The sequence below is a fragment of the Puccinia triticina genome, chromosome 12A, assembly GCF_026914185.1.
Source record: "Puccinia triticina chromosome 12A, complete sequence".
Classification (NCBI taxonomy): Eukaryota; Fungi; Basidiomycota; class Pucciniomycetes; order Pucciniales; family Pucciniaceae; genus Puccinia; species Puccinia triticina.
The window spans coordinates 958,760-984,998 of record NC_070569.1 but is presented as its reverse complement, the minus strand read 5'-3'; the positions used below and the strand labels follow the sequence as shown (position 1 = coordinate 984,998).

General features: G+C 46.0%; 6 protein-coding genes across 6 annotated transcripts; 5 read left to right on the top strand and 1 right to left on the bottom strand.

The window, feature by feature from the left end:
- Positions 1–694: 694 nt before the first annotated feature.
- Positions 695–3,704, bottom strand: PtA15_12A94 (uncharacterized protein; the record flags this gene model as incomplete). The annotated part of the gene is made up of 6 exons (XM_053162257.1): positions 695–702; positions 941–1,142; positions 1,230–1,417; positions 1,508–1,797; positions 1,881–2,568; positions 2,633–3,704. 6 exons carry the CDS (start codon positions 3,702–3,704, stop codon positions 695–697), a joined length of 2,448 nt encoding a protein of 815 aa, XP_053025664.1.
- A 2,824-nt stretch (positions 3,705–6,528) lies between these two features.
- PtA15_12A93 (uncharacterized protein) lies at positions 6,529–7,152 on the top strand (the record flags this gene model as incomplete). The annotated part of the gene is made up of 1 exon (XM_053162256.1): positions 6,529–7,152. One exon carries the CDS (start codon positions 6,529–6,531, stop codon positions 7,150–7,152), a length of 624 nt encoding a protein of 207 aa, XP_053025663.1.
- Positions 7,153–10,817: 3,665 nt separating this feature from the next.
- PtA15_12A92 (uncharacterized protein) lies at positions 10,818–11,453 on the top strand (the record flags this gene model as incomplete). Its single annotated transcript, XM_053162255.1, has 1 exon — positions 10,818–11,453. One exon carries the CDS (start codon positions 10,818–10,820, stop codon positions 11,451–11,453), a length of 636 nt encoding a protein of 211 aa, XP_053025662.1.
- A 2,422-nt stretch (positions 11,454–13,875) lies between these two features.
- On the top strand, positions 13,876–14,451 carry PtA15_12A91 (uncharacterized protein; the record flags this gene model as incomplete). Its single annotated transcript, XM_053162254.1, has 1 exon — positions 13,876–14,451. One exon carries the CDS (start codon positions 13,876–13,878, stop codon positions 14,449–14,451), a length of 576 nt encoding a protein of 191 aa, XP_053025661.1.
- A 397-nt stretch (positions 14,452–14,848) lies between these two features.
- On the top strand, positions 14,849–18,069 carry PtA15_12A90 (uncharacterized protein; the record flags this gene model as incomplete). Its single annotated transcript, XM_053162253.1, has 6 exons — positions 14,849–16,169; positions 16,237–16,684; positions 16,769–17,126; positions 17,217–17,682; positions 17,782–17,895; positions 18,017–18,069. 6 exons carry the CDS (start codon positions 14,849–14,851, stop codon positions 18,067–18,069), a joined length of 2,760 nt encoding a protein of 919 aa, XP_053025660.1.
- A 1,746-nt stretch (positions 18,070–19,815) lies between these two features.
- PtA15_12A89 (uncharacterized protein) lies at positions 19,816–22,574 on the top strand (the record flags this gene model as incomplete). Its single annotated transcript, XM_053162251.1, has 13 exons — positions 19,816–19,885; positions 19,986–20,123; positions 20,330–20,517; positions 20,609–20,786; positions 20,865–21,130; positions 21,195–21,385; positions 21,463–21,535; positions 21,610–21,702; positions 21,797–21,882; positions 21,983–22,048; positions 22,121–22,163; positions 22,273–22,369; positions 22,462–22,574. 13 exons carry the CDS (start codon positions 19,816–19,818, stop codon positions 22,572–22,574), a joined length of 1,602 nt encoding a protein of 533 aa, XP_053025659.1.
- Positions 22,575–26,239: the final 3,665 nt, after the last annotated feature.

Genomic DNA, 26,239 nt, shown 5'->3' with positions numbered 1-26,239 from the left:
CCACTGGCAAGCAACAAGCCAAAAATTGCAAAAAAAAAAAAAAAAAAACTGCAATAGGGCTTCTTGCCTTTTCATAGCATCCACCATGGAATAATCTTGATGGATTGAGGAGGACATATGCCCCATTAAAGTAAAATAGGCACTTCGAGTGTACCCTAATGATAAATCTACATATCTAGCTTGTTTTTGTTTGCCTTTTGGACAAAAGAACTCCACCCAGATATAATTGTACCTCATTTTCATGACTCCCCATAGCATTCATATATACCAGCAGATGGTCCTTGGAAAACGAGTCATATATGTCCTCAGAGGAAATCACTGAAACAAAAAAGTTTACTTGTCCATTAAAGGTATCTATACACATTAAACAAATAAACTAAACTACCCATAAAAAGAAACGTGTTTTGTGGTCTATCCACGTAGATAATATAGGAAAAAAGAAACACATGGGTGTCACTGTTACATCAAAGGGTACGCCCTCTCTCTCTCATGTGTACACCAATAATTCAAGAAAAATAAAAAGAGAGAAGAAACCCAACGAACCCTATAGAAAGCTGGAAAGATTGTAAAAAACGAGTCCTGATCTATACTCCAATGATACATAAAACGTCAATAATGGAAAGGGTATGTAGATTGATAAATAAATAAATAAACGGGGATATACAAGCGGACGAATAAGAAGAAAAAGGGGGGGTTAACGATCTGGAAAGAATGATAGAGAAGATAAAGGAGTGTCAGCAGAATAAAAGAAGAGGAAGGGATATATTCCAGAAGAGGAAGAAGGGATAAAAAGGGGCGCCAGATCAGGATGCTTTTTTCTTGCGTTTAAGCGAAGAAGAGACAGAAGCGGCCGGACGAGAGGCAGCCGGAGCAGAAGTGGAAGCAGAAGCAGGGGCAGTGGCATGAGCGGGGCGGGCGACGGCAGGGAGTTTCTTGGCACCCAAGAAGCCTTTGCAGCCTTTAGTGCCGCAGTAGCAGCGTTGGACGGTAGGCGCGGTGGCGGAGACGAGCGGGCTCTGGGTGGTTGTGGTGAGGCGGAGGGTTGAGCGACGCGTGGAGGAGGCTTCGGGCTCGCCCTTGTTCTCCGGCGACGAGCGGATCGAGGTGCGGATATCCGACGTGGGTGCAATGTCGCTAAAGTTCTGCTCACAGCCCCGCGATGGTCAGTTGGTTGTGCATCGCGATGGTGATGACGATCAAAAAAGGGTACGGGACGGTGGGTGACTCACTCTCCAGCCGTAGTCGTACGATAGCTCCTCCCCAATCTCGATGTCGCGCAGGGTGAAGATCCCAAATTGGTACTCCTCTAACCCCGATAACTTGAACCTTTCCACCCTCAAATTAGGCGTACACGAATGATTGATGAAGCGGGCGCAATTTCCCTTGAGACCCGCGTCGATTACGTCCGAGCCATCATCTACCAACGCCCCATCATTCGCAAAAAAAGCAAGGAGCGATCAGCATAGTTTGAGCCCTCATGGGGGAAAAGGGAGAGAAGAGGACATACAATCCATCAAGTAAAAGTGTTTAAATCCGTTATACTCATTGAGCACGCGTTTGTAACAGACATCCCTCGAGATGATTTCGCCCCGATAGTCGATGAGGAAGCGGTCTTTCTTGAGCTTGATTTCGGTTTTAAGGCCCCAGCCTTTGATGGGTCCGGTATAGAAGACCTTAAGACCTTTGCCGAGCTTGGTCGACGACTCCTCGATCGCATCCTTGCGTTGGTTGAACGGTAGGTTTTTGCAGGCCTGGCCGAGTTGACAAAGCTTCGGATCACACAGATAAAACATCGCCCTGTTGTTCATCGTCCATGTCCAATACAATTATATCTGTGTCAGCTCGGAAACTCGCAGAAAAGCTCAACAGAAGCAACAGACCTGTTAAGACATTTCTCCCCGCATCCGCCGTCGGTACAGTTACAAATAGCCGGCGGATATTCGCTCATCTCCGGTTTACGGAACGGGTAGATGTTGGACTTGATCTTGATGTAGGGGGGTGGTTCCCAGTTCTCAGCATCAAGGTTAGGGTCGACGGAGGAGTTGGAGTGCGGTTTCAAGGATCTGAGAGCCGCTTTCCGCTCACGGAGATGACAGACAGCAGCTTTGCGTTTCTTCCACTTGATCAATTCGGTCATAGTCTTCTGTGGGGAGGCAGATGTGCCGGGCCGGGAGGGTCGACGAACCTTGCGCACCAGCACGTCCGGCAAACAATCGTCCTCGAGCTCAATCTCCGAATAGACCACTGACGAGGAGCTTGAGTGCTGCTGGTTGTCTGAGAACTCTTCCTCGGAAAGATCAGATAGAGTGGACGATAGTTCGGTAAGGTCGGAGGACGAGGATAGATCGAGGTCTTGCTGGGAATCCATAGTGTCGACGCCCGAGCCGGGCTCTTCTTTCTTCTTTCGACTGCTTTCATTTCGCTCTTTGCCTTTATCTGTTGTTGGGGCTGAACCAATCGCGTTCGGTGGAGCTGATGCGCGTTTACGCTGTTGACGGGAATGTCGACGTTGAGCATCAGTCTCGAGCATTTTTTGATGTCCTTCCTGAATCAGTTTCATATCGCCAGCTGAAAAAAATCACACGTCAACACAATATCATCATACATCTCCCGGGAGGGGGGAGCTACTGACCGACATCAGAGCCATCGGTTTGAAAACTCTTGAGTGCCTCCCATGGCTTGAATTTCTTCAGTGGTGGTGGGAGCAGTAGATCTCCGGACGGAGGAGCAGATGCGCGCCGGTCGGAAACCGATGCACTTGAGAATTCGATTGCGGGGGGAGTGCGGGGGCCGGCTGACTGAGCTTCGGTGACTGAGTTGAAATCGGGGATGGAATGAGGCAGATCATCGGTCGTAGTGAAACTGCCTCTTGACTTCGATGGGTGCTTGAGATCTGAGAGGTGGGCTTGAAGAGTCAGAGGTGGGTCTTGATCCGATAGCGGGTTCGGTGGGCTCGTTGTATTCGGTGAAACGGGTCCGGTGGAGGTCTGATTGGGCTCCCGATTGCTTGGTTCTCGTTCAGTTGAATCTTGAGTAGTGGGACCAGAAGCCTGAGGTTGACTATCATCCGGTCGTGCGAGAAGAGTGTTGCTTGCGGATTCCTTTATCTGGGCGTGAGATTTCCTTCTGTTTCTAGAGCTCTTACTGTTATTATTATCGGCAGATGGTTGTGTGGCTGTACTTGAAGCGTTGTTACTGGTGACTTGGCCGGTACTCTTTCGTCGGGCTTTCTTGGACATGTTGGATTGAGGCGGAGGGGTAGTGTTATTCTTGTGGTTGAACCGTCGGCTCATCCGTCTGCCGTCTTTGAAAATCGCCGTCTCGACTGGCACCTGGCCGAGTTTCCAAGGTGGTGACGGTGGGTCGACTGCTTCGTTTGAGTTTTCGTGGTTGGGGGGGTTGTTTTCGGCTGAGCTGGAGTCGTTTGGTTCGTCATCGATGTAGACCCACTTCCCTGGCCTCCACATCTTCGATATGTTCGTTGGTTTCCTTCCGTTGGTCGGTTCTTCGCTGGTCTGGTTGGTTCCAGTTGGAATATCCTCTTGACCGTGCTTGCCTCGATCGGCATCCTTTGTCTCTTGACCGCTCCAAATCCAGAGCGTCCGCAGCCCACCAGGGCTGGAGTGCGTGCAGCTCAGCAGCGAGCGCACTGATTTTGGGCAAAATGCCCTCAGGCCATGCGTTGTGCATATAAGGCTCTCCATTTTTTGCCCTTGCGAGCAAGTTTTCTCAGTAAACATGTATGGAAGAAGTGGAATAAATACTGAAAAAAGATAATAAATATTAAATTCCAGACAGAAGCATAACAATCAAACACTATGAGGAATTTTCTCAACTGATTCTGCCCACAATTGCATGGGGTATAATCCAGCATCAACTTTGTTATATTCATAGTTGCACTGAGATAGCTGTATCTCAGTTCAATCTGCCTTTGGTGGCTGGTGAGATCCCTGATCGGAGATTTTTGCCACATTTTTGGGCAGCCAAACGCTTTTTTGGAATCTTGCAAAAATCTCATTTTGGGAGATTCTGAATCTCGCCAGAATCTCAATTTTGCGGGGGACAGGGGGAGCGGGAGCCTGTGCTGAGGCTATTTTTTGTATGTATTTCTTTTTCATTATTTTTTGTGTCAAGCTGAGTTGTCCAGATACTCCAAGAAATTGGAGTAGGGGCAAGAAAAATCCCAAAAGAAAATAGGAATTTCCATGGTTTATTTGGTGTGTGCAAAGCATTTTGAGCTACCGCGCACTGACCGGGACGTCAAGTGGACGCCCCCTGCAGTGCGCGAAGAGTTTTTTGCAGTGCACAAAGTACATCCGTAAAACAAAGGAGAATAGAGCAGGCAGTTAAGACACTGTCATCATGTACTCACAATCACAAATGCCCAGCTCTTACAGCAATTGGACAACGTAATTTTAAAGCCCAAGTTAAAATAAAAATAACCTAATTTAAATGACCTTGCACACTGAGCTGCTTCAAATTCATTTCAGTTAACCGTGAAAAAGACTTGGTCAACTTGCACCACTTTGACTCAGGAAGCTTGTTTTGTTACTCAGAGTCAAACCTTTGCCCAAAGGATTTTTTGACTAAGATTAATTGCACAGTGACTATGAACAAAAGGGATCATGTTACCATGCAGAGCAATGAATATAACAAAGTTAATGCTGGATTATAACACATGCCAATTGTTGGCAGAATCAGTTGCTTTGGAGTTAACTTTAAGGCCTTAATTATGAACAAAATTTTGAAATTTTGGTAAAATGCACAGCAGCAAGTGATCCTGATCAATCAGTGACCAGTCCAAATTATCAATACATATGCTCATAAACACCTTAAAATGTGTCCTAACGTTTTATAAGTTTAAATTATGAACCCCCCTATTGAACTAGGTTGTGTCTAGAAAATTAGTCCATTTTTGCTGGATTGGTATACACTTGTAAACCTAGATTTTCTGCAGGCTGCTGTACTTGTGTAGCTATTTTTAAACAAATCAGTCTCTGTATTGAAACTCTTCATTCTCCATTCTCTTACTTTTATTCAACTTATGCTTTATTTGATTTCATTCAACTGCATAATTAAGGGTGTTCAAAGTTGAAATCATAAAATTTTCAATGCATAAAATCATAAAATCATAAAACTTTCAAGTGATGATTTCATATGTACCATTCTAGAAATGTTGCTCTAATTTGAGTGCTTGGGTGCAACATATTTTTTCAGCTTAGAATTTTATGATTTTATATATGTATACCACCAAAATTCATTGGCCCCAAACAAGGCTGCCTGGCTGGAGCTAGTTGGTACCAGTGGGTTGAACTAATGTCTCATCAATTACCAAAGGAGACTCCTGCTTGCAAATCAATTAAAACCTTCTTGATTTCTGTGAAGAATGGGTTGCTTTTGTTTTTCTATGCAGTCTGTCTCCTTTGGCAATGTATCAAGCATATCAACAATGTAACTTTTGCATCAATTCACATCCTGTGTGTCAACTGATCAAACCTTTCAAAACTTGTCCAGGTGTCACAAAAATTTGCATCACAACACTTGCCATATATAGCTGGCAAACAGGGCCTAAAGAAACTTGTGTTAAGCAATGTAGGCAACAAAGGTACTGTATAGCTACACGGTGCTTCGATGTGGAATGTACGTAAAAATTTACGTGCTTCATCTGGAAACATTTCCCCCAGTGAAATTATATGTACAAAGGGGGAGTACTCTCACTGCTCTTGGAAAATTGAAGATAATGCTCGATGTGTAGTGACCATTATATTAGCAGGCAACAAATCCACATTATATCAACATCACCAGCTCTACATGCGCTCTGTATCATCCCTTAGGCATCAAATCTCTGTCCGATGGGCCCTAATAACATGCTCAGTAGTATTAGCTATCACTCTAGCCATCGATCCGGACTCGGAGAGGTGGGAAATGAGGCCTGCTGAGGGGCAGCATCTTGCAAACAATGGTATTTTTTCTTCAGATTTGCATCCATTTCCAGTTTCCCTAATTGGGCCCTCCAGCCTGAATTCGGTGCAGGGACAGCCCTTGGAAGCATCAGCCCCAGGATCTTCAGAGTTGTGTTACAATGAATCAAATCCTGTCCCGCCTTTCTACCAAGGTTCCCCGTTGAATTCACAAAAGGAAAAGAAACGCAAGCTTATGGATTGCAATCCATCTGCATCATCATCTCCGTCAACTTTGATGAATCAACATGGATCTTCCTTTTGGAGTGTGTGATCAGATGTGGTATTTTTATCTGATCAATATGAGGAGCTAATCGAGCGCTCTGAATTCCATCCGACTAGGCCCCACAGCTCAAAGTCAAGTAACTCATGATCAAGTTGGCACTCATTTATCAGCAGTCGAAGAACATTTGGCCAAGGATACAGGCCCAGCCAAATTGGCTGGTCAGAATCAAGGTGTAGTACTTCAAGTTTGATTCACTAACGGGCCAAAATTGGGTGCAGCATTTAACATCTTCATTGATTGTAATCAGCCGCTCAGTATCCCGCTGGCTGCGGTTCGAATTTAATGCAGCCATCGAGTAGCATCGACCACGCCTTGGTCACCAGCTTGGAAAAAAACACGGCGGGTACTATTCTTGTTCCCAAACAGAAAAAACACAAAAAACACCGGCCTGGTGTCATGCTTTTCGAGCCATTCCTCGGGGAGTATGATGCAAACTTCGGTGATCAAATCAAACGAGGGAAATTAGCAGCGAGCAGGTCTAAAACCAAGACAATGAGTATCCATTCAGATTTACCTTTTGCGATGGTCGATCGTCCTATGCCCGCTGAAGATAAAGTATTGAGGGTTCTAGTGGATCAATCTGAAGAGTTACAGGACATACCCATGCTCAAGAGGATCTACAGATCTTTAATGATCTCATTGCATGAGTTGCATGAAGAAGTTCTGCGGGACCTCATGGTTCCGAGAAGCGCACGGATAGAGTTGCATAGGGACTTGTTTAGATGGCTCGAAAAACAGCTTTACGGGCCCGATGTAGGGATTCCAGTTTTTGGGTTTGTCTCGGCAAACAACTTCTCCGGAATCAAAATTGGAGCTACTCAATCTGCATTAATCAAGTTGTTCTCCGGAGACCCTTGGTCTGAGCCACTACATGAGGGCGTAAAATTCTTGATAGAAACTTATTGATCTCATTCTCAACATAAAGGTGCGTGGCTTTCGTGAAACCATGCAGGAGGATAAAATGAAAGAACACTGAGTTGGAATCGTGCCTGTTGATAACCACTCTCAACGGAAATGTATGGAAATGATACTAATCCAACCGCAAATAACCCAAACTAGGAAATGATTTCAATTCGATCGAGGTTTCAAAAACTAAAGCCATCCAAGCTGCCTCTCACAATTTAGATTACCAAGCAAGTTTGGCCTGGCTGAAAGAGAAGCTTTGTGAGCCTGATGGTGGAGGGGTTCCTAGCTCTGGTCATGTCGCGGAGGGCGAATTTCCTGATAGCATTGTTCAAGCTTCTCATGACGAATTAAGCAAGTGGCTCTCCGGAGATTCTTTGTCTAAACCGCTGGATGACACTCTGAACTTCTGGTTAGATACATATCAAGCTCATAGAGGTGCGTTCTTTTGGCCAAATACAAAATTGGAGGACTTCCCGTGAACTTTGAATAAATCTGGAATTTCAGATTTCGCAGGGAAATCTGGAATCTGGAACTCTGGATCACTTTGGGGGTCTTTGGGGACCTAGATTTCCCTGCAAAATCTGATATCTGGCGGCTCAGATCTGAGTTTCCAGATGGACACAATGGAGGACTTCCCTTTGGCTAAATTGCTTAATCTAGAGGGAGAGGCTAAACCTTACTGGCTGGTGAAATTTGATTGATATCAAGTTTTCACCAGCAAACAAGGTTTAGCAGCCTCCTCTAAATCAAGCCTTTTAGGCAACAGGAAGTCCTCCAATGGAGGACTTCCTGTCAATCTGGAAAGTCAGATCTGACTGGCCAGATTTCAGATTTTGCAGGGAAATCTAGGTCCCCAAAGATCCCCAAAGTGGTCCAGAGTTCCAGATTTCAGATTTCCCTGCAAAATTGGAAATTCCAGATCTGTTCAAAAGTGACAGGAAGTCCTCCAATGTAAAAATATGAGCAGAGTACTGATTTGGACTGCTGTCAATGAAAATCATGTCAAAATGCACAAAAACGTACTCCGGAACCCAAACATAAGATCTGGACCCAGAAAATACCCTCACAGCAATGACTGAAGCTTCAAATGCCAATCCTAACCCCAAAGAGCCCATTCAGTCTATCTCCAACCGTTCAGTTTTTCAAGAAGGCATCTCATATCTTAGTGATCTGGTGAAAGCTACAGATTTATATAATCGATCTGGGAAACTCAAAAAAGCGCTTTCTCATTTAGAGAGAGGGAATGTGTCCAAAATTCTAGCAGAATTTGGGAGGTTGTGTGCAGAAGCAGATCTTTCCAGATGTGACAAAATAATTCATCATCCCAACCTGCCAATATTTATTGGTTTTTCTAACCAAGTCCCAGGCTACCATGCTTTGCAATTCTCAAGATCAGGAGATGGATCATTGATAGAAATAAATGTCATTCTTTCAAGGTTTTTAGATTTGATAAAAGTCCTTGATGTCTTGCATACAAGATTTCTAGCTACCTTAGGTCTAAGGCAATCCCATCAAACTCGAATTTGGAAACACAAATTCATAGAATGGCTCAGAGAAATCATGTTCAATCCAAAAGATAGCTTTCCTGTGGTCGGGCACTTTGAACTCAACAACCCACTAGCACCTTGGATTGACAGTAAAAGTGAAGGAGAGACACTAGATGTGTTTGGATTGATTCAAATAAAATTGATTCAGTACTTTTCCGGAAATCAAGTTTATGATGCAGAAAATTTGGCAGAGTTTATTCTGTCAGAATGGTATATCAATCATCATCCAGAGGAATTTAAAAAATTCATTGAAGCCTCAAGGATGAAAAAATGCACCTCAAAGAAAGATTTGATTTTGGATCTAACTCCAATATATAAATAAATGAAGAGAAAAACAGGCTATTGCTTTAGTATATTATTTCTTCTAATGTGGAGAATGCATACAGATTTTCAAATCTCATAGCTCCTGAGAAATATTGATTTTAATCTCAATCTGCCACATGCTATGTATAATGTAAAATACAGGATACAAATCAGGTGATTTCATTTAAAAAATGGTATACAGAGTGCAAAACTCTAAACAATGGAGTACTTGTGTATACAGAAACAGATGGATTATTTTCTTACACAGGATGACAGAATTTAAATTCTTAATCTTATTATTCTGATTGCAGGTCAACAAGAGGGGTTGACAATGTGAAAAGATAACAGAAAGATGGGGACAGCTTGGGCTGTCCCAGAAATTAAAAATGGAAAATGGACCAGACACTAGTGTGTGATATTGATTTCATCAAATTGTCAACCAAATGGGCCAATGTTCTACCAATCTTGTGGGGTCCATGTGGCCTACAAGTCCTTGCGCTGCATATATTATCTGCTCCAACAAATCTGTCTGTGTAGATAATTTTATCAGTGCTCCCTCTAGTCAGCACAATGCAACTAGAGGAGTTAGCTAGCAACCCTACATGAAGAACAGGGTAATGTTGAAGTGTCAATCTAGGCACTGCTTGATACACATTTTCTCACACATCCATGTAAGACTTCACATCATAATTGTAGGCAATTCACCATCATAACAAGCATACATCACCAGGTATTCAACAAATAGCACGGCTTACTTAGCACAATGGTTAGAGAATCACTCTTAAATCCTGAAGTTGTGGGCTTGATTCCCACAATACACAAACTTTCTTTTCAATTTTTCAATAGGTACTAAGTACTACTTTTGTTAGGTACTGTAGCTTCATCTGTGCTTTGATATTGTGAAATTACATAACAACTTACCTGTTTCATCTGGAAACATGTTCCCCGGTGAAATTATAAAAAGGGAGGGACATTCACTGCCCTTAGGGAGAAGGAGCATATTCAGTAAATTAGATTAATGTGCGGTCACAATTAGTAATTACATCTACAGACAACAAATCCAAAGAAAATCTACACCACTGGTTCCACATGCCCTCTCTATCATCCCTCAGGCATCATTTTTCTATTCGATGGACCTTGACAACATTCTCAGTAGCCTTAGGTATTAATCTAGCCATTGATCCCGATTTGGAGAAGTGGGAAATGGGGCCTGCCGCAGAGCAGCACCTTGCGAACAATGATTTTTTTTCTTCGCAGTTACATTCAATTCCATTTCCCCCGATTGAGCTCCCAAGCTGGAATTTGGTGCAGAGGCAGCAATTTTTCTTGCAAGCATCAGCCCCAGGATCTTCGAATTTATGTCACAGTAAATCGAATCCTGTCCCTTCTTTCTACCAAGATTTCTCGTTGAATGAACAAAGGGGAAAGAAACGCAAGCTTACGGATTGCACTCCGTCTGCATCATCATCTCCGTCAACTTTGCCATTGAATAACCAGGGATATTTCTGCTCGAGTGCGTAGTCAGATATGGGATCCTTATCTTGTTAATGTGCCGAGTTAACCGAGTGCTCCAAATTGCATCCGACTGAGCCCCACAGCTCATGATCAAGTCAATCAGGACCAGGTTGGCACTCAGCTATCAGTAGTCAACGCAGTTTCGTCCAAGGATACAGGCCCAGCCAAGTTTACGCATCAGAATCAAGGTTTAGTATTCTACATTTGATTCACTGATGGGCCAAAATTGGGTGCAACACTTAATATCTTGATTGATTGTAACCAGCCGGGCATTTTCCCACCAGTTGCTTTCGGAATCCAATGCAGACATTGGATAGCATCGACAACGCCTTGGCTGCCAACTTGAAAGAAGGAAAAGCGGGTTCCATTCTTGTTCCCAAATATAAAAGACAGAAACAACGCCACGGGGTCATGCTATTTGAGCCGTTGCTCTATGAGTATGCTGCAAACTTTGAAGATCAAATCAACCAAGGGAAATTGGAAGCGGACAGGTTTAGAACCACGGAGATAATTTGCCATTCAGACTTACCGTTTGGAATGATCAAACGTCCTGCGCCTGCTACAGACAAAGTATTGAGGGTACTAGTGGGCCAATTTGTAGAGTTACAGGACATACGAATGCTCAGGAGGATCTACAGGTCTTTAATTGTCTCACTACATAAGTTGCACGACGAAGTTCTGCAGGACCTCAGGATTCCGAGAAGCGCACGGATAGAGTTGCATAGGGACTTGTTCAGATGGCTCGAAAAACAGCTCTACAGGCCCGATGTAGGCGTTCCCGTTTTCGGGTTTGTCTCGGCAAACAGCTTCTACGGAATCACAATTGGAGCTACTCAATCTGAATTAATCAAGTTGTTTGCCGAAGACCCTTGGTCTGAACCGCCGAATGAGACCTTAAAGTTCTTAATAGACACTTATCGACAAGAAGGTGAGTGACTTTCATGAAACCACACAGGAGGAAAAAACTGGCAAATCACTGAGCTGGAATCCCATGTGCCTGCTCAAATAACAATCATCATCATCCAAAATTTATGGAATTGTTACCATTCCAACCAAAAAGAACTCAAACTAGGAAGTTATTTCAGTTCCATGCAATCTTCGTCTCACAATCCAGATTACCAATCAAGTTTGGCTTGGCTGGAAGAGAAGCTTTGTGAGCCTGATGGTGAAGAGGTTCCTGGCACTAGGAATGTTGCGGAGAGCAACTTTTCTGATAGCATCATCGAAGCTGTTCGTGGCAAATTAAGCAGCCAATTGCTCTCCGGAAATTCTGTGGCTGTGCCGGACGACACTCTCAACTTCTGGGTAGATACTTATCAATCCCACAAAGGTACAGTTTTTTGGAATACAAAGTTTGGAAATACTGGGCAGAGTACTGATTTGAACTTCTGTCAATGAAAATCATGTCAACATGCGTGGAATTGATACTCCGGAACACAAATCTAAGAAGTTGAGTCAGGAAATACCCTCACACAATTGGCCAAAGCTTCAACTGCAACTTCTGTTCCCAAAGAGCCCATTCAATCTATCTCTAAGCATCAACTTCTTCAGGAAGGGATACTGCATCTTAGTAACCTGTTAAAAGCCGCAGATTTATATGATGGGTCAGGGAAGCTGAAAAGAAGGTTTTCTCATATTGCAAGAGGGAATGCATCACAAATGTTAGCAGAATTTAGGAAGCTTTGTGAAGAAGCAGATCTTTCCAGATCTGAAAAGATAATTCATCACCCCAGCCTGCCAATTGTCATTGGCTTTTCCAATCAAGTCCCAGGTCACAAATCATTGCAATTCTCCCAATCAGGAGGAGACAGATACTTGATAGAAAGCAACCAAACAATCTCAAGGTTTCAAGATTTGATAAAAGTGCTGGATTTCTTGCATACAAAATTTTTAGCTACCTTAGGCCTAAGGCAACCCTTTCAAACTTGAACTTGGAAAGGGAAATTCATAAAATGGTTCAGAAAAATCCTGCTCCATCCAAAAGACAGTCTTCCTGTGGTTGGGAACTTCCCACTCAATGAGTCAACAGTCCCTTGGACATATACTGTGTTTGGCCCAACTCAAGTGAAATTGATTAAATATTTTTCCAGAAATCAAGTTTATGATGCACAAAATTTGGCAGAATTGATTTTGTCTGAGTGGTACATCAATTATCATCCAGCACAATTTGAAAAGTTTGTTGAAGCCTCAAAGATGAAAAATCCATCTTGAAGAAACACATGATGCCTGATTTGAGTCCTTAAAATTAATTGAAGAGAGAATCATCTAATTGTTGTAGACTCAACCACACTATCCCTTCCTGCAATATGGAGAAAGTATTCCTTCACAATACTAAACAGCAAGTGCAGTAGATACAATAAGGGAATTAATGTTTCCTGAACAAAACAAACACAGCAGATTTATATTTATTCCTTCCACTCTAATTCTTACCTGTTTTCATGTCCGCAAATAAGTTGCAGTCTCATAGTTCATAGAATTCCTGAGTTGACATATATCCTTACAAAAAGAAATTTTATGCTATTGTATGCCTGACCTGAAGTTTGAAAACCCATGAAAATTTGTGTCCTTATCAATTGGTGGGGAAATGAGTTAAATTCCTGATGGTGGAAGCTTTGGTGTCCACACATCCATCATTGCCTTTGATTGATGAGTTTAATTAATCTGCGCATTACAAGAAGAAAATTGCACATCCCCCACCAGTGGAAATTTGAGATATATACTCCTCTGTAAATGCTGTTGGACCTCCATCCAAGCACATGCTAGGTGTTTTTGCATATTTGCCATGAATTATGCACAGCTACTGTGCATTAAAAGTCAACTGATGGTAGTTGAGCAACCTTTTCTTGCAGTGTTTTATCCCCACTTCACTCTTCCCTCTGACATCTGTCAACCCCAAGCTCTCTGCAAGTGAGAGAGAAAATACAAGAATGCCACACCCCAAATGGCCGGAATTTGATGGTAAGGAAAATCAGAAAATATATAGACTTTTCTATAGCCACAATTTACCAGGTCTGGGTTAGTGAACTAAGTCCCTCATGAAAACCCACAGGGACACTCCAGGGTCTCTTTCACAATTCACGGGGCTTCTTGTCCACTTAAAGAGCTGGAATCAGCCAAGGATTTCATTTCTGTTTTGATATTTTTGATCTTATACTTGATGAAACGCAAATTTGGTCACTTTAATATGCTGATTCCAACACTTTAAATAGGTCTTTGGTCAGTTTATTGCACACACCTCTTTCTTCCAGTCGGCTAAACTCCATACTTTCAGCCCTCGAGTCCATCCACCCCCACAAATCCCACTCAAGTCACTTGTTCGAACCCACCAACCCACGCACACACCAATAGATCTCGCAGAATGCTGTACCTGACGCGTTTGATCGGGCTGACAGTGTTAGCGGGGCTGCTGCTGGATGGCGCGTCAACGACGAACGATGTTACACACGCGCCGGGCTGCGTGTCCACCAACCTCAGCTGGCAAGCCCGCGAAGAGGAATGTTTCGAGGCCGGCTGCAACCTGCCGTATCGGGGCTCAGGAAATCTGGTTTGCAACAGCTGTGATGGGAAGGGCGAGGCAATCCAGCTGAGCGCCTGTCCGAGTGCCAATTGTCGCCAGGTCCCGGTGCTATGCACTTTGAGAAAAGGGCATCAAGCCCGCTGCCCAAGGCCCGATATGCTGCTCGCCTACACGGACCGCACATGCAGCACCTGCCACCAAGCCATCAAGCGGGGGTACCAGGTCTGGATATGCAGGAACTGCCAATACATTCCGCCAAAATACCGGCTGCCAAGGTGGTACTGCGGCCACTGCTGGACCCCTCCTCCTTCGATGACCGAGGATTACAAATCATACAGGGCCCTTCTCGTTGCCAACGTCCGGCAGTCACAGAATGATGTCCATCTGCCACCGCCAAAGTCGGAGTCCCACTCATGAAAACTGGGAAAATTGTATACTATGTCACAGGATTCCCTCGCCCATACGTTATACTTAAACCCTTAAAAAACAACAGGAGAAGTATGCACGTAGAAATAAACCCTCCCAATGCGCCGTAAGAAAAATAGTAATAAAAACCCAAAAGGCTCTCATAAAAAAAATCGAAAAAGAGTCTCCTGTGCAAGAGTGTACTGCTAGGTACTGTTCCACGGAGAATTTTTAAAAGATCATGTGGGCTGAGGTAGGCTGAGGTAATATTCACATGATGCAATCCATGTTGTTTACTGGATATGGATGTTTGTGTGTAGAGGAACATGGCCATAGAGGATTTGCCTTGTGTGTTTTGAGTGGGGGGTCAGTGGTGGTGCGCACGGGCGGCTTGGCTGCTGCGGGGCGGATGGTTGGGAGCCAAAGAATATGGAAAGCGACTGGCAACGGAAACTACATAGTGGACTTCTTCCAGGAAAACATGGCCAGACGATCGATCAAGGACTACTTCAAACCGATCACAAACCAGACAACGAGCACAGAAAAAACAGCCACGCCAGAAACAACAAGAACGACATCCAAGAAAACTACTGCCACAACAGCAGAAACAGCCAAAACAACAGCACCATCCAAGACATCGAAAAAAGCAACAGCAGCAGCCAAACCACCAACGAAAACGGCAAAGACACCAACAAGAACTTCACCAAGGAAACCACAAGCAACAATGGAAAAAAAGAAACAGTCTTCGATCCACTCCACCAGCTCACTCTCCTCACTCGCCTCCTCACTAAGCCTATCCCCACCCCCCAAAACAGTAGCAGCGATACCCCCCAAACCAACATCCCAACCAGCCAAGAAACAAGAGCCGGTCAACTACGACGACGACGACGACGACGACGAAGAGCTGCCGGACTTTGGACTGCAAACGAAGCCCAAAGCAGCCAAATCGACCCCCAAAACCAACCCCAAATCGCCCTCCCTATCGCCCACCTCCACCCTCAACCAAGCCCGACGACGCAGCACACGGCTGCTCGGATCGGCCAGCAAGCCCCCGTCAGCGTCGACAGCTGCGAGCGGCAGCGGCGGCGCGAAGACGATCGTGAAGCTGAGCAAGCCGGCTGGGCCGGCCAAGTTCTCGCTCGAAGAGATCCTCAAGGAGCAGCGCAGCCGGAAGGAGAAGCAGGCCAAGCTCAAGCGGACACGCGAGATGCTCGGGGCGGACGCCGACGCCGACCAGCCCATGCCCGACTATCTGCCCTCCACGACCACCGCTAACGAGCACACCAACGCCGCGCTCCTGCTGTCCACCCCGCAGAAAAAGGGCAAGCAGAATGACGCCAAGACCAACAGGCTCAACGCGCTCTGTGGGGCGTCCGACGAGCCGGGCTCCCCCGCCGACAGACCCGCCGGACTCCTGCTGGCCGATCTCAGCCCCACAAAGGCTAGCCTGTTGGACGAGACCGAGGTCGCCCGGTTCCAGACCATCAATGCCCAGAAACCGCGCCTCCATAAGCTGCTCCGTGACGACCTCGTCTCCGGCCATCTCTCCAGCCTCAACCGGGGGCTCCACTTCCGCCAGCTCTTCCACCCTAACCTCCTCACTCCTCCCTCCGAGCCCTCCGCCACCCCGCCCTCACCGCTCCCCAACATCGACTATGCCAGCCTCCAGGGCGTCTCCAAAGATCCCGACGTCGTCGACTTTGTGCAGGAGTTGGTCGACAACCTCGACTGTAAGTCTCAACCATCATCTCTCAGAGAAAAAGACAATCTGTTGAAACGCGTTTTTTTTTTTATCAGATTCGAAGAAAGATCCCGACGCGTTGCCGATCGACCTGACGCGGGCGATCCCAGGGCCGCTGAAGCGGGTGACGATGGGGTCAGAGTCGTCGACGATGATGACCCACCAGACGATCTTCGGGCTGCTGTTCCGCCCCTTGATCGACCCGGGGTACCCGGAAATGGTAGCGGCGAAGACGGTGGTGCTGATCAAGCGTCTGCTCGCCACCCTCGCCGCCACGCCTTACCTCAACCGGCTCACCGAGTTCTGGCTGTCCACCCTCCAGGACGGGCTCGTGCGACTCGGCCTCCTTCCCCAAACCGTCTTCTTCGGTAGCTACCATGCCGACCATCAGATCCCATCCAACCCCTCGTTCGCTTTCTCGCCCGCTCAGGCTTCCGAGAGAGTCCGGCTCATGCTCAACCTCTTTGTGGTTCTCTCCTCCGCCTCCTATCTGAACGACCGCGGGTACTTTCACTTCCTCCTCTGTCTTTTTCTCTCTCTTCCCGAGCCTCTCAACTAATCCACCGTCTTTGTTTTTCTTCTGCGCAGTCGGATATGGGCGTTGACGATAGCCTTGCGAGTAGGAGTAGAGCCCACGAGCAGCGGCCTTCGCGCAGACGTGATCGAGGTGATAAAGGAGGTTCTGTCACGGGTGTACTACGGATCTGGGGCGGAGCAGACGACGACGAAGGAGACGAAGATCGCTCTGCTGGCCGAGACGCTCAAGGTGGGCGTCGACCTGCACACATGGACCAACCAGCTCGAGCTCCTCCGGCTGTTTCCCGCCCACCAGCTCTTCCGCAAGGCGCTCGCCATCGGGCTCATCGACCTCGCCGCAGGCCACCTCAACCGTCCCCCGCCGATCACTGACGAAGCCTTGCACAAGATGGCGCGCTGGCTGACCCACGTCAGTCCACCCCCCCCCCCCCCCCCCCCCCCCCCCCCCTTTGTTTTTCTTTTTCTAGCTCGCACGGACAATTAATGTGTGTCGCCCCAGATCACCAATAAATTCACTACCGATCCGCCGCTCCGGGAGGTCTACAACACGCTCAAAGAAGTCTCGCGCCGGCCCTACGAGTCCGTCCCGACGGCAGCTCCGACGGACGACATGAGCATGCAAGTGGATGAGGGACCCTCCGAGCCGGCGTTGGGCGTGGAGGTCATCGGCAACAGCAGCAAGAGCCTGATCCAGGGAGGAAAGTTCCGCAAGGCCTTTGCGGCGTACTTGGACGCCGAGGAAACCCTCAACGAGGTCCAATTCTCCGCCCTCATTTTGCTTTTCCAGATCCTTACTATCGGCCTTTGGGACATCCTCATCGACGCTAAATCTGCCGCCCCCGCCCGCCTCGCCCCTTCCTCCTCCACTGCTCTCCCCGCTTCTCCTCCCGCCGGATCCCAACTCGCGGGGAACATCTGGATCACGCTGGTCCAACAAGCATTAGCATCCCTAGACAACTCCATCAGTCCGTCTCTCTCCCTCTTCTCTCGCTTGACACACTCTCAACTAGAAGGACACTTTCTTCCGCTGCTTACTTGCTCTGCTCCTTTTCCTTCCGCAACAGAGAGCGCCGCCTCGCCGCAGAACCAGGCCGAGCGCATCAAGCTCAAGAACATCATCCTGAGGCTCGCGACCGCGTTGGACTTCCTGAATCGCGAGTCCGTGCTCATCGTCAAAGGTCTGCCCCTTTCTCGTCCTCCACACCCCCTCTATTTCTCGGGTTACTCATCATGTTCTTGTTGTTTTGGGGGTTTGTTTGTCTGTTTGGGTGGTTGGAATGGCGGGATGGCGGGGATTAGGAATCGACACTAAGGGCCAAACCAAACTAGACAGGTTTCTGAAAAAGACGTGACGCTCTTTATCCTTGCAAAACTTTCCCTCTTATCCTTAGCGCCTTGAAATATATACAGTCATTGGTCTTGACCGGCCATTCCATGGGAAGAGTTTCTGTTCGTCTGGGTGATGCGGGACGGTCGGGTCTCCATCTCGATCCCGCCGCGTGTATATCCTCTCCTGTCTTATCTTGGGTCAATTTATGTACGAATAGTATTAATCTTTATATATGTGATCAGAAAAGAACGAAGGGGTCAATGTTATATCTAGCTATCCATCCATCCATCCATAAATATGTATATATCGAAGAGGAATAAACCCAGCAGAGCACTTCTGATTAACGCGCGACTACAGACCCCGACCAGATCTCGGCCTCTGCCACCCGGCCTACGTTTCCCTGCAAGGAGATCTGGCCCCAAACTGGACCCAGGGGAGACGGAGTCCATATCCTGCACCGGACCATCTTCCGGCACATCCCGCAATGCGAGAAAACGGATGGCACACGGGGGCGCAGATTTTGCAAGCCCGGAGGCGGTTTTCCCGCGCCCGGTCAAATCTTTGCGCACTGCTGTCGATCTGGGACTGGAGCAGCGATGCACGGCCATTACGCGTCCGCGCCATGAGGCTCTTTTGTCCCCACCCTTCCTCCCACCTTGGTTCCTCCGTAGACAGCATTGCTTTGAAGTTTGCATGTTTTTTTAACTTTTGGTAATAAGCCCAGTTCTTTTTACGCACATGTCACAACTAATGTTGCTTTTTTTGCAGAGTGTGGTTAAACTTACACCTGACTGGTGGGTTAAATTTTTGTCTGCTGGGGACCAGTTCAGTACTCATGAGCAGTTGAAATTTGGAAGCAACTTCACTGTCATGCTATTGGAGTTGGTATGATTTAGTATGTAGTCAAATCACGTTGCAAGCGAGGAAAACAAAACAAAAATGGATTTGAGTTGGCTGAAAATGAAGATATTGGGGGGTTGAAGGTTTGTTTTTCTAACATATTTACATATTTATGCGCGAAAAAAAAAACAATTCTACGCCGTAGGAAGAGTCTACTTTGGCCCACATTTCCACGAGCCGCTCCAAGGATCCATTTTCAATTTGGAAAGACTGTAAAAGTCGCATTACGCGTTACAACCATGATGCACATGGAAAGCCCCCTTTCCTTTGGGAATTCGACCGTTATGCACCTGGACACCCCAGCCATTTAAAGGAATTGGGAATTCGGCACAACTCCAGAACAATGCTGCCCATCTGATTCCATGGTTGCTTCCCCTGGGATGCATCATGTGATCATAAGGACATCAGATTGCCCCGTGACCAACTCGCCGGTGGACCAACTGCATACATAACATATTCATAATCTTGCACCTTGACGCGATATCAGATTGCACCACGTTGGAACGTGGAGGTGGGCAGAACACGGATGTTCATGTTAAGTGAGACTTACACACATCTCTGCCAGGAGTTGGCCGAATGGAGATATAGATCTTCTCGCTAGAGTAGCCGGGCTTAACTCCAGTGCAACCCCAACCAACCTTCTTTTGGTTGATGAAGAATCTGTCCATATCATCAGATGAAGCTGACGGAGGATGCACCATGCAAACTCTAGTCTCGCGCCCCTTCTGAGGTTATATATGCGCAGAAAGTGAAGCATCCTTCTGTATAAAACTTGATTGTAATCGTCAGCTTCTGGGATTACATATTTAAATAAATAGATCTGCATATCTCTTGCCGACTCTATCTCCACAATCCCTTCTCGACTCATATGGCAGAGTCAGACGGAAGCCAAAGTGAAGCGGAGAGGCACCGTCGTAACACGATCGGAATGGCTTTGTGTAAGTTCATTGTTCTTTCTCATCCTTCTCAGTTATTCTGCCAATGAAGCTATCCAGTAAACTTGGGGTTCATTTAATCCAATTTTTTCAACTTGTGAAGTGCTTGATCAGATCCACCAGCACGACAGCTTGAGCCTTACCGCCCAGGACAAGATCCTGCCTATCATTTCTCATACCCCGCTTCCCGCTGAGACGATACCGAGTGTCAGTCGAGTGGAACTGTGGTCCTATTATCTCTGTAAGAAAATCAATGCAGCTGATCTCCAGAATGCTTTAGAGAGCATATACCTGATCTATGCATGAATGTGTTAAACTCTTCCTGGTCGATATTGGCAAGCGAAGACTACAATGGAAACAGTAAGTAAAAGTCGCGTGAATGGAAATCTTGAATGTGTGCCTGGTCGCGATTAAAGTTGAACGAGGTTCGGGTTCGCCGGTTTCCAGACGGAGTCGGGCCAATGTCATACAGTTTAACATTGTTTCAATCCCTTGCCACCTCGGCGGGTTACGATCCGGATCTTGGGCCGGGCTCACCATGCACTGCGGACAGGTGTATCATTCCCTTCGGAGGAAACGGGCAAACGAAAAGCGTCAGCAGCGTGGTTTTGATTGCCAATGGGATTTCCTTCGGGGTAAGTAACCTACATATTCAGCATAACTACGACCCTTAGCTGCTGGAAAGAATCTCACCCCATTTGTCTATTTTTGCTTTGCTTCTCTCAGATCATGACAATTCTGTTTACCAGTTTGGGTGCTCTCGCTGACTACCGTCAATATGGACGCTGGATTCTCTTCATCATGACCCTGCTGTGTTGGGCTTCCCAGTTTAGCGTAATGGCTCTCACTGATTCCAGCAGGTGGAAAGAAGGCATGGTGCTGTATATCTTGGGATTTGTCACGTGTGGGTAAAGAATTCATGATTTCTTTGGGGGTTAGAGTGGTGTCATGACAAAAGAAAATTATTGGCGATTGTGTGCAGATGGTGCAACCCTCGTGTTTTATGCCGCCCAATTTCCTATTATTGCCTCCAACACTCCCAAATCCCGACACTTGACAGACGATCTACATACCAACAAGATAACCGAAGCTTCATTCGAACTCGAACAAAGTTTGGAAAGAAGTAGGATCTCCAATATCAGCACGGTGCACAGTAATATTGGATATTTATTTGTCTCGGTCATCAACCTTAGCGTCCTCTTGCCATTGGCCAACAATTCCCGTGTGAACAACTACACAATAGTTTTGGTCAGCAGTCTTCTGGTTTCATGTTATCATATCGCAGTTTATTCAGACAAGGCCATCCCGATAGACGAATGTATATTGGATTATCGTCGGGATTTGGTGGTTCGTATTCCAAAACCCTCGGCCTGGACCTCCTTTACCTCGGGGACAAAATCCATTTACAATTGGATGGCATCAACTCTACGCCGCGTTTAAAAATGCAACGCAGCTACCTTACACATTTACCTACTTGGTCGCTTTCTTCTTGTTGGCAGATGGGTGAGTTCGATGAACTGAATCCACTGGGACTCACTTGCGCCTGCTCTTAATTTCGTTCGGATTGGGACATCAAAAAGGTTGAATACCACAGGCACCTTAATTTCGATCATCCAATCGAATACGGTCAACTTCAGCTTTCTAGAAAACACCGTCAGTCTTTTCCCTCGAAACATGGGCAAGCGTAACATAACCAGGTTGCTTTAATTGAAACCCTCATCGCTTAGTACTTGGGAATCGCCCAAGCAGTCACCTCCATCATTTCTACTCTCGCGTTTTGGTACATTCAAAAGCACTGGAAACTTAAAACAAAGCACATGGTATTTAATTTTTTCTCCCTATTTATTCAATAGATATCCCTGCAAGTTCGAACTCTCCTCAACAAGTCTTTTGATTTTTCTTTTTAACTCTTAGTTTGTGGTTACTAACCTTGTAACAGTTTTGATACCTTTATGGGGGACGCTTGGAATTTGGATCAATGTGATTGGATTTCATAATAGGTAAAAATTCATCTAAGAGTTCAATTAAAAAGTGGAAGAGATACTCGCACTGATCATCAGGTACACACTGAAATCGATGCACTTTCCAACTTTTACTTAGATGGGAATTTTGGGCTTACAACATCATATTTGGCATGTTCCAAGCGCCTTACTACTCCTATTCTCAGTTGAGTTGAATCGTTTTAACTCTTCAGGAGGGAATTGGGAATCCAAATTAACGGACATGACGGTTCAATAGGACTATTATGGCCGAATTATCCCCCCCTGGTCACGAAAACATGGTGAGTTTTTCTTTTATTCGCAAATAAAAAGAAAAAAACCCGTTCTACAGTCCTCAAAAAGCATGCGATGGGACCAAATCGGGCTGGCTAATATTAATGTTTTAATCAGTTTTTTGCTCTATTCGGTTTTTCCAACCGAGCTTCATCCATCATTGGTCCGAATGTAATTCAAGTTATCATTGATCGCACAGGTTCAAATTGGTCAGGTAAGAAAAGATTCAACTGGGTATCTTGGCTAAATATTTTGGAAATAAGAGAAACTCGCTCAGCTACAATTTGAAACTTGGTTTTTCCGCAGGATTTCCGTTTCTATTTGCGATCTGCTTGTTACCAAGTATTATAATACTCCTGTGCGTAGATTTAGAGAAGGGTCGACAAGACGCTCTCAAATGGAAAATGAAGCAATCTTGACAGATCAGAAACCTAGCAAGATATACTGGGATTGAAAACCTATCCGGAGATTCTTCACCTACTTTTTCTTATAGGAAGAAGAGTGTTAAACACAATTGTTAAGATATGAGACAATGATTCTTCGATGATGGTGCGACGGACAAAAGCAGATAATAGCGTTGAAAACAGGTAATAATGAGACAACCCATTAATGATGGTGTCAATGGCGGGTCAGTTATGCTACACATCAATAGTGATAGCGCAGCGTAGCGTAAACAAACATAATTTCCTATTAGCTGTTGTGGAGTTACAGCGCCATGTCACAGGAGCGACGGGCAACAGGGCGGAGTGAGGAGGAATCAACTGCGGCGCAATACGGTTCATCATCTATTTAGGTTTTCTAGCTTGTATATTAGATGATAGTTTGGTGTTTCCTTTTCTTTTTCTTTTCTCTTCACTCACTTATCTTGTCTCATTGCCCGCACCATCATCAGGTGCTTGTCTCTCTTAGTTTGCTCATCATCCGTCCCATCATTCGGATGCTCACTGCCGCCTTCTCGGCATTTCACAGGTATTGCCATCACTTCCTTTCTTATTGTTTCTGGTCGCTGTTTCCTCTTTTCTTTTCTTGCCATGCAATGCCACTCACTTATCTTGTCTCATCGCCCGCACCATCATCAGATGCTTGTCTCTCTTAGTTCGCTCATCATCCGTCCCATCCTTCGGACCGCTGCTCACTGCCGCCTTCTCGGCATTTCACAGGTTATGAGCCCAGCGCTCCACTGACGCTGTAAGCCAGAATATCCAAAGAGCACGGATCTGATAGGACGGTTCCCTTTCCTTCAATTCTCCGTTAAAAGCGAACAATCGTGGCAGACCAACCAGGTACCTCCGTCGATCAGAAGCCAAAACCTCCTCCTGATCAAGTGTCTTCTCCAACCCATCCCGATACCAAAAGCGAGGACGATCAGAATTCTCTCGACTCATTTCACACAGACACAACCGGAGATACCCTTCGTCTAGCCAAAATCCTACAACCAGCCTCTGCACCTAAAGACACCATCAGTCTTCCCATCCTCGACATCATGTCTGAAACCCACTCTCTCAACACAATCAGATACTACACGGAAAAACTCAATGGTACAAACTTTCCAACATGGAGACAAGAGCTATACACCACCATGAGTTATCTGAACCTGGACAACTATCTTCTCAAAGACCTCAACAAACTCCTGTCAACCATTGCCTCTTCTGAACGTGATCTCAAGGCCAAGCAGGCCACTAACATCATTCAAATGCATCTTGATAGTGAGAACTCAACCAGATTTGTTGATGACAATGACATTGGAATCTTCAAACCAAAGGAGCTTTGGGACACCATCTGCGGGTACTACACCGCCAAGTCAATGGAAAATGGGGCGACTCTCATGAGAACACTTGTCACCTACAATTTTGCTACCTCAACAAGCACCACCATCAATGACTTCAGGAGCTTGTTTAAGATGTTTGTTGAAGTGACCAAACACAAGTTCGAGAAGAAAACCATTGAAGGCCTCATGGTTTATTGAGTCTTGATACATACAGACCATAGCACATCGAATCGAATCGATTCGAGTATTCGTATTCGTATTCGATTCGAATCAAATAATGCCTGGGCAAATTTAAGCTTGAATATTTGAATAAATTCAAATAATGGCTCAAAAGGGCGCGTAGAGGGCCAATGCAAGCTTTCCTGGGGCCCAAAGGCCCCAGATGAGTTTGAAATGGCCCAACAGTGGGTCAGCTACGCTAACCATAGCTGTTAGCGTAGCGTAGCGCAGCGCAAATGCGCTATTTTTTAGCGTGGCGTTAGCGCAATTGCGCGCATCTGCGCTGACGCTACGCGCACAGGGCGCAAAGCTATTTTAGCTTTTAGCGTAGCATTAGCATAGATATGCGCAATTGCGCTAACGCTAAGCACGCAGGGCGCAAAAGAGTGCGCGCTAAGCCGCGTCCGCCACTATCAAAAGTGTGTCCGCCACTATGAAAAGTGCGTCCGCCACTATGAAAAGTGCGTCCGCCACTATGAAAAGTGCGTCCGCCACTATGAAAAGTGCGTCCGCCACTATCAAAAGTGTCCACCACTATCAAAAGGGTGTCCGGCACTCTGAATAGTGTGTCCACCATTATGAGATATGCCTCCAGCAATATTGTAAGTGTCTTTGGCACCATGATATATTTGAAGGATGACCTCCTCAAAAATGTATGGGCCATAAATGAGCCAAAAGAAGTCAAAAACACAAAAAATCTAATTTTTTGGTGTTTTTAATGTATTTTGGAGGTTTTTCCGTTGAATATCTCCGAATACTCGGATATTCGACGAATCAGTATTCGACGGGCCCAAAAAACGCGTCGAATACCACCGTGCTATGGTCTGGATACATAGCTCTTCCCACTCAGTTTGCCCTCTTCAAGACGCTCAAGTTCACCAAATACAGTAAAACTGATGCAGTTTTGGCCATGAACACTTTTCTGGCTGACCTAGAGCACGAAATCAAATGGCAAGTCAATCCAGCAGCCAACTTGAATGCCCTAGCCATGTCAAACCTCAAGCTTCAAGGTCACCAATCCAACCGAGGGCAAGCCTCCCGTTTCGGACAATCCAGGAAGTCGCGTCATGTGTGTAAGAACGGGGTGCACAATCCGGACACCAACCATACAGCTGAGAATTGCTACCAACTCAATCCTAGTCAAGGAGTTGTGTACCATCAAGCCGCCCTCAACCGACTTAACGCTGTCGCCGGTGTCAATCCAAAATCTGGTCTGAGTGTTGGTCAGGGTATCACAGACGCTATTGTACTTGACAGCGGTGCTTCTGGCCACTACCTGAAGCACCTGGAATACTTCAGTGACCTGAAAGCAATCAAGTCAGCAGTTTATGCAGCCAACGGTTCATCAATCCCAATCATTGGTCAAGGACCAGCTGTTGTTCATACTGCGGTTGGCCCACCAAACATCAGCCAGGCCTTCTATGCCCCTGAACTGTCCAACTCATTCATCCCGCTCACCTTTTACTTGCAAAAAGGTTTTTCTCTTAACCCCACTCATGGAGGGACCCGATTTGAATGTCGATCCGCCCAAGGAACTCTTTTCACTGGATCAACAACCTCAAATGTCCTCCTCATTGATCTTAACCCCCTGAAGGCACTATCTGTCAATACTCCAACTGTCCTTGATCTCCATCGTGCATTAGGACACCCCAGCATCAATTATCTGAAGAAAGCTTACCCCAACGTCTCCATTGACAAAATCGACTGCTCCATGTGCGATTTGGCCAAGATGCACCGACAGCCTTTCTCAGGAAGTTTCCCCAAACCCTTGCAAGAACTCGAGTGCATCCACATGGATCTGTGTGGACCAATCACGCCTAAATCGCGAGGGGGGAACAAATACTTTCTCAAGATCATTGATTGATACAGCAAGGATAGGTTCACATACCCCTTGCAATGTAAGTCTGACACGTTCCAAACTTTTGTCACTTTCCTAAATCAGGCTGAGAACTTTACCAATCAACGACTTAAATCTGTAGTGTCCAACAATGGTGGAGAATTTGTTAACCATGCATTCAAGATGCTATTTGCAAGCAAGGGTACCATCCACCACACAACCACACCGTATACACCACAGCAAAACACGTTTGCCGAGAG